Source organism: Limulus polyphemus, unplaced genomic scaffold (assembly GCF_000517525.1).
Source record: "Limulus polyphemus unplaced genomic scaffold, Limulus_polyphemus-2.1.2 Scaffold3475, whole genome shotgun sequence".
NCBI classification, from domain to species: Eukaryota; Metazoa; Arthropoda; class Merostomata; order Xiphosura; family Limulidae; genus Limulus; species Limulus polyphemus.
Window position 1 is genome coordinate 1 of NW_013669085.1, and position 10712 is coordinate 10712.

Consider the following 10712-nt stretch of genomic DNA (forward strand, 5'->3'; position numbering starts at 1 on the left):
CCGCGCTCGTCATTCTCTCAGTTATCTGGCCCGCTGTGAAAAAAAGTTTGGTGACCCCTGCTCTAAACTAAAAATATTAAATAAAATATCAGAGTTAGTTCTTACTTTTCTCATTCTCAAAAAATATAGTTATAGCCACCCTCATGATAAATATTATTAACAATGTTTTTATTTCATCGTATATATGAAAAATCCATATAATAATAATATACATATATATATTACTATTATTATATGATTGTTTTTAAAAACTTTATGAGAGGACGCGTTTAAAATGGAAAAGTGAAATTGGCGCTTAACCTGATGGTTAGCTTTGAGTCTCGAAAATGTATCTCAATGTGGAAATCAGGGTGCTGTGTTAATAATATACAATGTATAACGACGCCATGATTTTATTTAAAAATAATTATAGATTTGTTTGTTAAAGAATAAAAGTTTTTGTAAAAAAATATCTGTATTATGTAAAGCCTTTGCAATGTCTCGAGAAGGTGCTACACTTCAAACTTACAACAACGAACTCGTGACATGCAAGTTGAAACTACTCTTGCTAATTTTAATATTTTTATTCAACTTTTTTTAGCAGTGTAACTGGAAGTGAAAATTACAACCAGCAAAATTTCTTAATCACTATTAATCTTTTATTTTTATTAGTACAGTTATATAAAACCTTAATTATTACTTCACCTTAGGCTTACGAAATATATTTCACTTTTTAGTTATGCTTTATTACAAAGATTTTAGATAAAAAATGTAAATTGTAACATAAATATGGTTTATTTCTGTCCATCGGAATCGCAATCCTAAGGCTAGTGCTACTATTAGTATTATTTCACTAGGAAAATTTGTCAAATGTTACAATTTTCGTATTTTGTCTTTACACCCCACTCAGTCACTGTCAGACTCGATCATCAATGTTGATGGCAGAGGTAAAGGAATAGGTTAAATGTAAGAGAATTGGACGTGATTTTTGTGTTATGAAGATAATTCTTTTAATCTATAACACTAAAACATAGTAAAGGTCTTGCCAGTGAAATCTTTAAAACGTATGAACATACTGATTTTTGGTCAAAATAGGCTTAACGAAAAACCTATAGGTTTGAAGATAAACCTATAATTTTCAACCAAAATCATTTTCAATAAAGTTTTGATACTGTACAGTGTATTCGTGTTACCATAACTTTTCATTACAGACCTATGGAAATATAATGATTTTGCAGCATATGTATGTTGGAACCTATATTTGTTTAATGTTTATAAGGGGTTAATGATGAAAATATAATAATTTAGTTTTATTTGATATAATGCTATGACAATCAATGTTACCTTTTTGTTTATCATACATCATCCTACAGTTTTGGTGCTAAATTTATTATGCAAGTTATTATGCTAAAAACATTGTTCTATTCACTTTGTGCCGCATCTTTGAGAATAAGCTTATCATAACATTTAAGAAGAACAAAGGACATATTGGTCCATCTAAGCTGTCCCATCCACTAAACTATATAAAACTATAAAATTTAAAGCCAGCCATTATTATTCAAATATTTATCAAGCTTTCCTTTAAATTTACTGCTTCCACAACATCAGAACATAACCATTCCAAAAGCAAACTACTCTGTTAGAAAATAAAACTGTCTTAACTAAAAATGTCTCCCACCCTGCCAAAATTTATATTTGTGTTCCCTAATCCTACCATTCCCACCATTAAGTATGAAGAAAATGATGATGTGGTGTGTGTTAGGAGTTTGAATTCCTTAAGTTAAGTTTTATGGATCTGGTGGGTTACATTTAAGTTGGACTCGTTTCTTTATTGGATGGTGAGCTAACTGGTCTTCTGTCACTTAGTCCCTATTTTATTATCATGTCAAAAAGTTGAAATGGGAACTATTCAGAGAAAAAAATTCTTTAAGCCTACAAAGCTATTAAATTATTTTATGTATTTAGTAATGCTTGCAACAATAAATATTAATAAATAGGATCAGTAAGTTAAGAAAAATTAAAACATGACCAATCTGAGTTAAGAGGTGAATGATACTAAACTAATTTGTTCTGTTATAATGTAGGATTATGCTTTTGTTACCTTGTTCACATGATAGCTAAATATAAAACTTTTTTATAATTAATTATTAAGAACATTTTTATGTGGAGAATTTGTAAAAATATAGTAATTTAAAACATGTTTGTACATTCTTTACATGCTGTTTATAAAATTTAGGTATTGAAGAACTGTGTGCTAAGCGAGAAGAAATTCAACAACAAATCTCAGATGAAGAGAAGAAACGAAATAATTTACAACATGACATTCAGATGCTTTCAAACCAGCTGGCTGAGCTGAATGAGTCACTGTCAGAGAAGATAGCTGTTCGAGAAGAGTATGATAAGCTTATAAGAGAAACACAAGATGCCTACATGAAGGTAATTGTTTACATTTACAAGTATTTTGTCATAATACAAAAAGGAATTATTACATTTCATTGGTGATGTTATTATACAACCATTTATATTTTTTGTCCTTTTTTTTTGCTTTTATAAATTTTTAAATTCACAGAAATGAGATTAAGTACAAAACTTTCACAGTTTTATTCCATTTTTCCTGTAGTTATTTCTTAGAAAGTTTTTAGTATAGATATTTATCTATAATATTTGAATTCTGGAAATACAGTAATTATAAACGTTCATTATTAAAAGCAATTTTAAAGAAAAATCTTTGTACTAAAGAATTTATTTAGTGAATGGTAACTCATTTACTTAGATATTAAATATTTTCTTTTGATATAGGTAGGAATTGGTAAACATAAATTTGTGTTGACTGTATTCTGTTCTGTTCCTTAGATCCTTAAAAGTTCCCAAGCTCTACTTGGACTAGTAAAGACAGAAAGTTCAAAGCTGTCACAGAAAAACTTCACCGAAAAAGATGCAAAAGACAGTTAGAAATAAGTATGTAATGTTAAAAGCCTAATTAACTATTCAGAGGTTTTCTTTAAATATTTTTTTCTGGGAGAGAGATATTTGGTAACTCGTATTCAGCTGTATTTCCAAAGAGATGTTTTTACAAGTATATCTAAAATGATACAGTTATAAGAACACCTAGCTTTTTCACACTAAAAATTACCATCTGAGAATAAAACCCTTAAATTTGTAAGCAACTTAACTTGGGAACTGAGATTGGGGGTATACTCTACAGAAAGAAAACTCCTGATTAATATTATATTTTCATGTTTTTCTTTTCAAAAGTTTTTTATTCTATTTGTGAGAAAAATGGAATTGTATATTTTTTTCCCCATGTATTACATTTACAGTTTTTGTTTATTTCTGTGTGTATAGATGTAGTTATTTTATCCTAAAAAGCATTATTAATAAAATGATAAGAAAAAATTATATCTTAAAAGTTGTGTTCAAGAACCATTCATGAAATTCCTCGTATTATGACTCATAAAACATATGTAAATAAACTCTTAAGTTCTGAAATTCACTATGTTATTACAAATGTAGTAATAATTTTTTTATTATTATTTCAAAAACTACAAGAATGATACATTAATATTAAAGTTAATAGGAAACATAAGATTTAACAAAGCTTTTTTTTTCACATATTGTAGTATAAAACTTATTACATATTCATAATTGAAGTAGCTTACGTAAAGATTAATCTTATTCCTTAGAATGATTAATTTTCATATACGTGGTTAAATCTCATGAAACAAATTTGAATCTTACCTTAGTGATAAATAACTCCACTGAAGCCATCAAGACAGTGCTTTGTTATTAGTACTAAAGCTGATAGAACTTGATTTCAAGTAATTATCTCTCTCTGCAAATTACAGCCTCACTTACAATATTGTGTACAGTTTTGGTTTCTCATTTAAGAAAAGATATTAACTTTATGAGTAAACTGGAATGGACGGAAACTGCCTGTTGTAAAAAAAAAACAAGCGAAGAGGATGATGTTTTGAAAGTCTTCCATCTTTTGTCGACGAAAGGCAGAAGACTTTCAAAATGTCTTCTATACTTGTTTTTTTTTTTACAACAGGCAGTTGCCATTCATTCCAGTTTACTCATTATGAATACTTTACCTAAACATCCTGTCAAGGAATAAGATATTGACTTGTTTGAAAGGATTACAAGGATAAATTTGAAGATGTCAGGGTCATCTTATGGGAATAGGTTAGGCTTTCTTGAATTCTTTTCATTTAAGAAAAGAAGTTTACAGGATTTGAAAACAATGCTTTGAAAAGAAACAAATTTAAATTTGAAAAGACAGATAGATTCCAGTTAAACTTTTTTTTTGTCATCTAACAGAGTGATTAATTTATAGAATGAGTTGCCACTATCTCATCACAAGAGTTTAGGAGGAGAATTGATGATTTCCTGATGGGTTCATTAATTGATTACATTCAACTTATTGCTTAGTCTTGTGAAAAGGCAAAAAAAAGCAACAACAACAACAAAAAACATTAATTATTCTTGCATGAGTTGACTAGAAACAACAACTCTTAATGTTACAAATTGTTTTTTGATACCAGTAGTGGGTACTTTGGGCTAAACAACAAACAAACATAATTGGTTTGCTTTCTTTTGAATTTTGTGCAAAGCTTCACGAGGGCTATCTGCACTAGCTGTCCCAAACTTAGCAGTGAAGACTCGAGGGATGGTAGCTAATCAACACCACCAACTCCTGGATTATTCTCTTGCCAATAAATAATATGATTTACCATCACATTATCACATCCCCAAGGCTGAAAGGGTGAGAATATTTAGTTACGGGTAACGTAACAAGAATATTTCAATTACTTGGATAGTTGGAATAATTGTGAATAGTAATTGGAAGCCAATTTCGATTATTTTTGCAACATTAATTAATTAGGTTTTAATTTCGAATAATTGATATAATCAATATTCACGAGTAATCAAGTTAATCATCCAACTATAGTCATATCGTGACATAAATCACATATGCTTCATTTTAGGTATTTATAGGTGTATACATTTATGTCCGTGAAGATTTAATACAGTAATCTTAAACAATTGGAAGAAGGAAATTTCAAATATCATAGAAAGATACATAAACATTATTATACAGAATACCATTTTATATATTATATGATCTATATAATTAAATAGTATAAATGTTTCAGTTATAAAACCCATTGATTTTCATGCATGGTAGATACTTCTGGATCTCAAGTGTTTTCTTATAGGGAATCTGTGTCCAATCTTTGAATCCTGGCTCTCCTGGAAGAAAGATTAGGAAAATATGAGTTATAAAATCAATGTGTGTGTGGCCAAAAACTGTACATTTCTGATGATGGTTCATGAATCCAGTCCAATCCAAATCCTTGACAGTAATTTAGGTTTAAAATTTATTAAAGCCTCAAAACAAAAAGGGATGTTAGGGCTATGGTTCATGAAGTGTTCTTTATTGATTTATAAAGTAACCTATATGGTCATGATTTATCAAGAATTTTTTACAAGATATACTATCTTAAACAATCATGATTAATAAAGTACCTGTTGCAATCCTGATTTGTAAAACATACTTATTGTTTTATGAAGCAACCCATAAAGTCATGATTTATAAAGTGTACCCCTTACGACATGATCTACAAAGTGCCTTTTACTGATTTATGAAGTAACCCATAGTCATGATTTATAAAGTGTACCCCTTACAACACGATGTACAAAGTGCCTTTTACTGATTTATGAAGTAACCCATAAAGTCATGATTTATAAAGTGTACCCCTTACAACACGATGTACAAAGTGCCTTTTGCTGATTTATGAAGTAACCCATAAAGTCATGATTTATAAAGTGTACCCCTTACAACATGATCTACAAAGTGCCTTTTACTGATTTATGAAGTAGCCCATAAAGTCATGATTTATAAAGTGTACCCCTTACAACATGATCTACAAAGTGCCTTTTACTGATTTAGGAAGCAACCCATAAAGTCATGATTTATAAAGTGTACCCCTTATAACACGATGTACAAAGTGCCTTTTGCTGATTTATGAAGTAACCCATAAAGTCATGATTTATAAAGTGTACCCCTTACAACACGATGTACAAAGTGCCTTTTACTGATTTATGAAGTAACCCATAAAGTCATGATTTATAAAGTGTACCTCTTACAACACGATGTACAAAGTGCCTTTTACTGATTTATGAAGTTACCCATAGTCATGATTTATAAAGTGTACCCCTTACAACATGATGTACAAAGTGCCTTTTATCGATTTATGAAGTAACCCATACAATCACAATATATGAAGTACCCCTCACAACATATCAAATATAATCATGATTGATAATATACCCGTTAAAACATATCAAATATGATCATGGTTGATAAAGTACCCTCTTGTAATCGTGATTTGTAAGGTATCCCTTGTAGAACTTATTTTTATAATATCCTAAAATAAGTCATATTAATCATTTCACAGCAGGTGTGGATGACGATACTAAAAATCATGTCTAAAACAACGTTTGATATCAGCTGTTGTTTGGTATAGGTTAGAGGCTACCTAGCTGCTGTTATCTCTTTTTAAAGGCCTGGCATAGCCTAGTGGGTAATTCACAATCTGCAGGTCCCAGGTTTGAATCCCATCACTGAATATGCTCACCATTTCAGGTGTGGAGGCATTATAATATGATGGTCAATCTCACTGTTTGTTGGTAAAAAAAGTAGACCAAGAGTTGGCGATGGGTGGTGTTGACTAGCTGATTTCTTTTTACTCTATCACTTTCAAAACTAGGGACAGCTAGTGCAGATAGCCCTCTAGTAGCAAAATTCAACAAGCAAATCCTTGTTAAAATATATTTTGAGATACTTATAATTAGTCATGAGGTGTTACTTCAAACTGTAGCAGACAGCCTGAGCTCTCCATGACTATGTTGCTGGGCTGCTGTTATACACCTTTTTTTTATTGGAAGCAACTGTTGGACCAGTAAAGAATTACATCATTAAAAGTTTTATTGTGAAATAATATGTTTATTACCATCTAATTATTTTGAAACGTTTATTCATTCTCTAAATAACACCTGTAATTTTACGTTTATCTAATCTGTTTCATAAAACATTCAACAGCATAGATTGAAACAAAATTAATCATCTTATGTTGCTTTTTTAACTGACACAACAGTCCATAAAGTATTTTATTTTGTCCCTCTGGTGTGAAGTTATCAGTTTTAAAACAGGGTAGTTTCAACTTAATTGCATAATTGGATATACTTTGGAATAAACTTGCTTTTAACTTAGTATCTTGACATGAACTGTTGTCTTACAAAAAATTTTGGTAACTTTTCACAAAAAATAAAATAGGTAATATTACAAATATCTTTGTGGTAGTAGCATATTAATAAAATGTTTAACTATATTATCATCTAAACATAGAGATGTGTGTGAAGTGTTTTAAAAAAACTATGAAAAAAATTATCGAGTATCAACAAATGATATTTAATTTATCCCTTTTGTGCTTCTTGAAATGAGTGTGACATTTAATGAAATGTGATATATGTAGTATGTGTTATACTGTTGTTAGTTCATTACTTACCTTGGTGGATTAATATTTTGTTACCCTTGACTGTAGGCCTAAGATTTTCTTTTTAAAAACTCACTATAAGTTACTTGAATGCTGAACATAAAGGAACAGATAAGTTAGGATTACCGTAATAGCGTGTCCACAGGAGTTGAACGTCTTTCAGTGTTTAACATCGGTGGTATGTTTGTGACCAGTGGAGTTTTGTACGTTTCAGCCGGTGTTTTTTGTGTGGACACATTACGGATTTCTTGGTCTTGTTCGCTGTGAATCTGCATGGTTTTACAATCAGAAGGTGTTTCCGGCACTGTTCTTTGACGTGGTACACTTGGTACTTGGTCGTTTAACTTAGCATAAGCTTCAGTAAAACCTGATGAATTGAGCGTTTCCGATTCAGAAGAGTCTTCATCTTCGTGGTGTCTTTGTGATTTACACAAAGTTGAAGGTGTATCCTTTTCTTTAAAGCCATTACTAACTTGTGCTACCAAGGAAATTGTAGATGGCATTTGGATTTTTCCTAGAATACCGGAGTCTGTCAGAGAAAGAGATGTATCATCTGTGGAGGGGCTATTATCAACTGGATCAACACTCCCCTGTTCTTCTGAATTATCCATTTGGCTGCTGTATCCAATATTTTGAGATGAATCAATCTGTCTGCTATGAAGGAGTGCGTGTTCCATCTCATTTGTGGGAAACATCATTTCTGATGTCGGTTCAGGATTTGCAATTTTAGGATGGTAATTTTCTGTATTACTTTTTCCTGCTTCTGTCTGTTTAGGATCACCAGCTCTGGTTAAACCTGTGAAAAAAATAACTCTTTGAAAGAAAAAGTAATGTATGTTTCTAAATTGGAATATACACACAACAGTTGATTATTTATAGGTAAGTATAACACAGGATGATGCATGGTATTTATTTTATAGTAGAAGTATTGTTTTAAAAATTACTTGCATTTTGTTTTTTTAATTTATCACAGAGAGGGCGCTGTAATACTGCTAATTTTCAATGTTCATACTAGGGTAAACCAAGGAACAGGTAAATTGTTCAGCGGTATTGTATAAATAATAAAAAAATCGTTGTTTTAATTAATGTATCGTTGATTATAAAGAGTAAACTGATTGGGTTGATGAAATTAAATCCCCGTTCTGGAGCTGTTGATTAGTGTGTTTTTTGTTTTTTTACAAAACACGCTTTGAAATTAAAATGTAAATAGACTCGACACCATTTTGATTGTTAATAAACAAAGATGTTTCTCTACAGTCTGTTTGTGTGTATCTCCGTATCATTTCGAGAAAGAATGAAGAACCGTGTTATCAAAACACTCAGAAACTGTTTGAAAATGCATAGGTTTCTTGGAGAAAATAACTTCCTAATTCCTAACTATTTTGTTTGTTAAACCACCTGAGATACCCACTGACACCCAAACTTCCATTATACACCTGCTTACCATATCACGAAACAGTTAGAAACTGTTGTTTTAAGATCGAGGTTTAGTTATATTAATTAATAACTTGAAATTATCAAAATTAACAAGTTATATGTATTGTTATAACGTTTAAGATGTCTGATCGCTAAACTGAACAAGGTAAAAAATTTCTAAAAAACACTGAATACTTGCTTGTGCGATCTGTGCTCCGTTGGTGAGTCAGTTTTCTGTTTTTATTGACACCCTTGTCGGCGGGATGGCTGATAGTAATGACGGGTACGTCTTCGGTGTCCAAACGTTCTGTCTCTCTTCTTGAGGGCTCCTCTGGGTCCTTAACGTCTGTTTTCTCATCTCTTAAGATTAACATATTAAAAAATATCAGACATTCATTCCTCTTAAAAGAGTTAAGTTATTTAGAAAACAATATGATAAATCAGGCTTATCATTAAGTTGTAAACTCCTTTGTTAGGATCCAATAAAAAACAGACAATATTTTGTTGAAAGTAACCAAGGGAACAAGCAAACTCTTCAGTATATCAAACTTCTTTTTAAACATTTTTTTTTTTTATGGTTAACCCAAACTCTTTCATGTGGCATAGCAAATTTGTTTTGTTGTGTTTTTTGAGGGGGAGCGGGTATAAATTTTCTGGATATTTATATGAATAACGGACACCTATACATAGTTCATAATATTTACCTGCTATTATAGCACGTTTCAGGAGCATCAACAGGATTTTCCTCAGATGCTAAAGAATATTTCACGTGCCTTTTGACTCTTGTTTCTGAAATAAATAAACAAACACAAATTTCTAATGATACTACTAATCGTTAATGAGTTATATTCTCGTTATCAGTCGCGTATTTTAGTTGGTTTGTCTAACCGTGATGAACAAACAAAGAATATTATACCTGGTTTGTCTACTTAACGAAATTACAGCAAAGAACAAAAATCATGAACATGTCATTTTAACGAAACTGATAAGCAAAGCCTTGGCATTCCTGAATATTCACATAACATTTAATAATTGCAGTAATACAGTTAACATTCTTAACCATTCATTACATATCGGTGCCCGGCATGACCAGGTGGTTAGGGCGCTCGACTCGCAATCTGTAGGTCGCGAGTTCGAATCCTCGTCACGCCAAAACATGTTCACCCGGTGTCCGGACTAGGACAGATGTCCTACTCCAAAAGAATTTGGATGTGTGAGAAACATCATACGCAACTAATATTCCATATCAAAAACTGGATCTAAAATACTTTGTGAGTGAAAGCGTGAAATTGAATAATCGTGTTTATTATAGAAACCATTCATTCTATATCAAAAACTGGATCTAAAATACTTTTTGTGTGAAAGCGTGAAATTGAATAATCGTGTTTATTATAGAAACCATTCATTCTATATCAAAAATTGGATCTAAAATACTTTGTGAGTGAAAGCGTGAAATTGAATAATCGTGTTTATTATAGAAACCATTCATTCTATATCAAAAACTGGATCTAAAATACTAGGATTAAACTGTTACATTTAATAATCGTAATGGTGTATTGTTCACTGACGTCTGATCTTGACGTTTCGTGCATATATGTGTTTACTTATGTTTTTTCATGATGTGTGTGTGTTTACTTACATTTCTTCATGACGTTGTGTACTCATGTGTGTTTACTTATGTTTTTTCATGATGTGTGTGTGTTTACTTACATTTCTTCATGACGTTGTGTACTCATGTGTGTTTACTTATGTTTCTGG

The 10712-nt window shown here is 31.0% G+C and overlaps 3 protein-coding genes across 4 annotated transcripts in view; 1 reads left to right on the forward strand and 2 right to left on the reverse strand.

Moving 5' to 3' along the window:
• The first annotated feature begins 259 nt into the window (after window positions 1–259).
• LOC106469419 (Sjoegren syndrome nuclear autoantigen 1 homolog) lies at window positions 260–3366 on the forward strand. 2 transcript variants are annotated; one of them, XM_013929913.2, is made up of 3 exons: window positions 260–527; window positions 2216–2415; window positions 2833–3364. In XM_013929913.2, the coding sequence occupies exons 1-3, from the start codon at window positions 476–478 to the stop codon at window positions 2929–2931; spliced, it is 351 nt and encodes a 116-aa protein (XP_013785367.1). In that variant the 5' UTR covers window positions 260–475; the 3' UTR covers window positions 2932–3364. The 2 variants fall into 2 exon arrangements, with proteins under 2 accessions (XP_013785367.1, XP_013785366.1); XM_013929912.2 differs by having other exon boundaries at window positions 271–373; window positions 2833–3366.
• Window positions 3367–4012: 646 nt separating this feature from the next.
• Window positions 4013–8749, reverse strand: LOC111088280. The gene is made up of 2 exons (XM_022397935.1): window positions 7665–8749; window positions 4013–5232 (listed from the first exon to the last, which is right to left on the reverse strand). Exons 1-2 carry the CDS (start codon window positions 8234–8236, stop codon window positions 5193–5195), a joined length of 612 nt encoding a protein of 203 aa, XP_022253643.1. The 5' UTR covers window positions 8237–8749; the 3' UTR covers window positions 4013–5192.
• Window positions 8750–9106: 357 nt separating this feature from the next.
• LOC106469418 (transmembrane channel-like protein 3) overlaps window positions 9107–10712 on the reverse strand; it is a 60752-nt gene continuing 59146 nt past the window's right edge. The window contains exons 19-20 of the mRNA XM_022397936.1: window positions 9659–9743; window positions 9107–9314 (exon numbers count right to left, since the gene is read on the reverse strand). Coding sequence (XP_022253644.1) covers window positions 9107–9314; window positions 9659–9743 — 293 coding nt within the window. The remainder of the gene's footprint in view (window positions 9315–9658; window positions 9744–10712) is intronic.

Bases quoted from the DNA above. Each gene is read 5' to 3' on its own strand.
- LOC106469419 (XM_013929912.2), top strand. From the start codon at position 304: ATGGTTAGCTTTGAGTCTCGAAAATGTATCTCAATGTGGAAATCAGGG. The intron at 374-2,215 runs GTATAACGACGC...TATAAAATTTAG, and splicing joins CTGTGTTAATAATATACAAT to GTATTGAAGAACTGTGTGCT. The intron at 2,416-2,832 runs GTAATTGTTTAC...TCTGTTCCTTAG, and splicing joins CACAAGATGCCTACATGAAG to ATCCTTAAAAGTTCCCAAGC.
- LOC111088280 (XM_022397935.1), bottom strand. From the start codon at position 8,236: ATGATGTTTCCCACAAATGAGATGGAACACGCACTCCTTCATAGCAGA. The intron at 5,233-7,664 runs GTAATCCTAACT...TCTTTCTTCCAG, and splicing joins CCTGTGGACACGCTATTACG to GAGAGCCAGGATTCAAAGAT.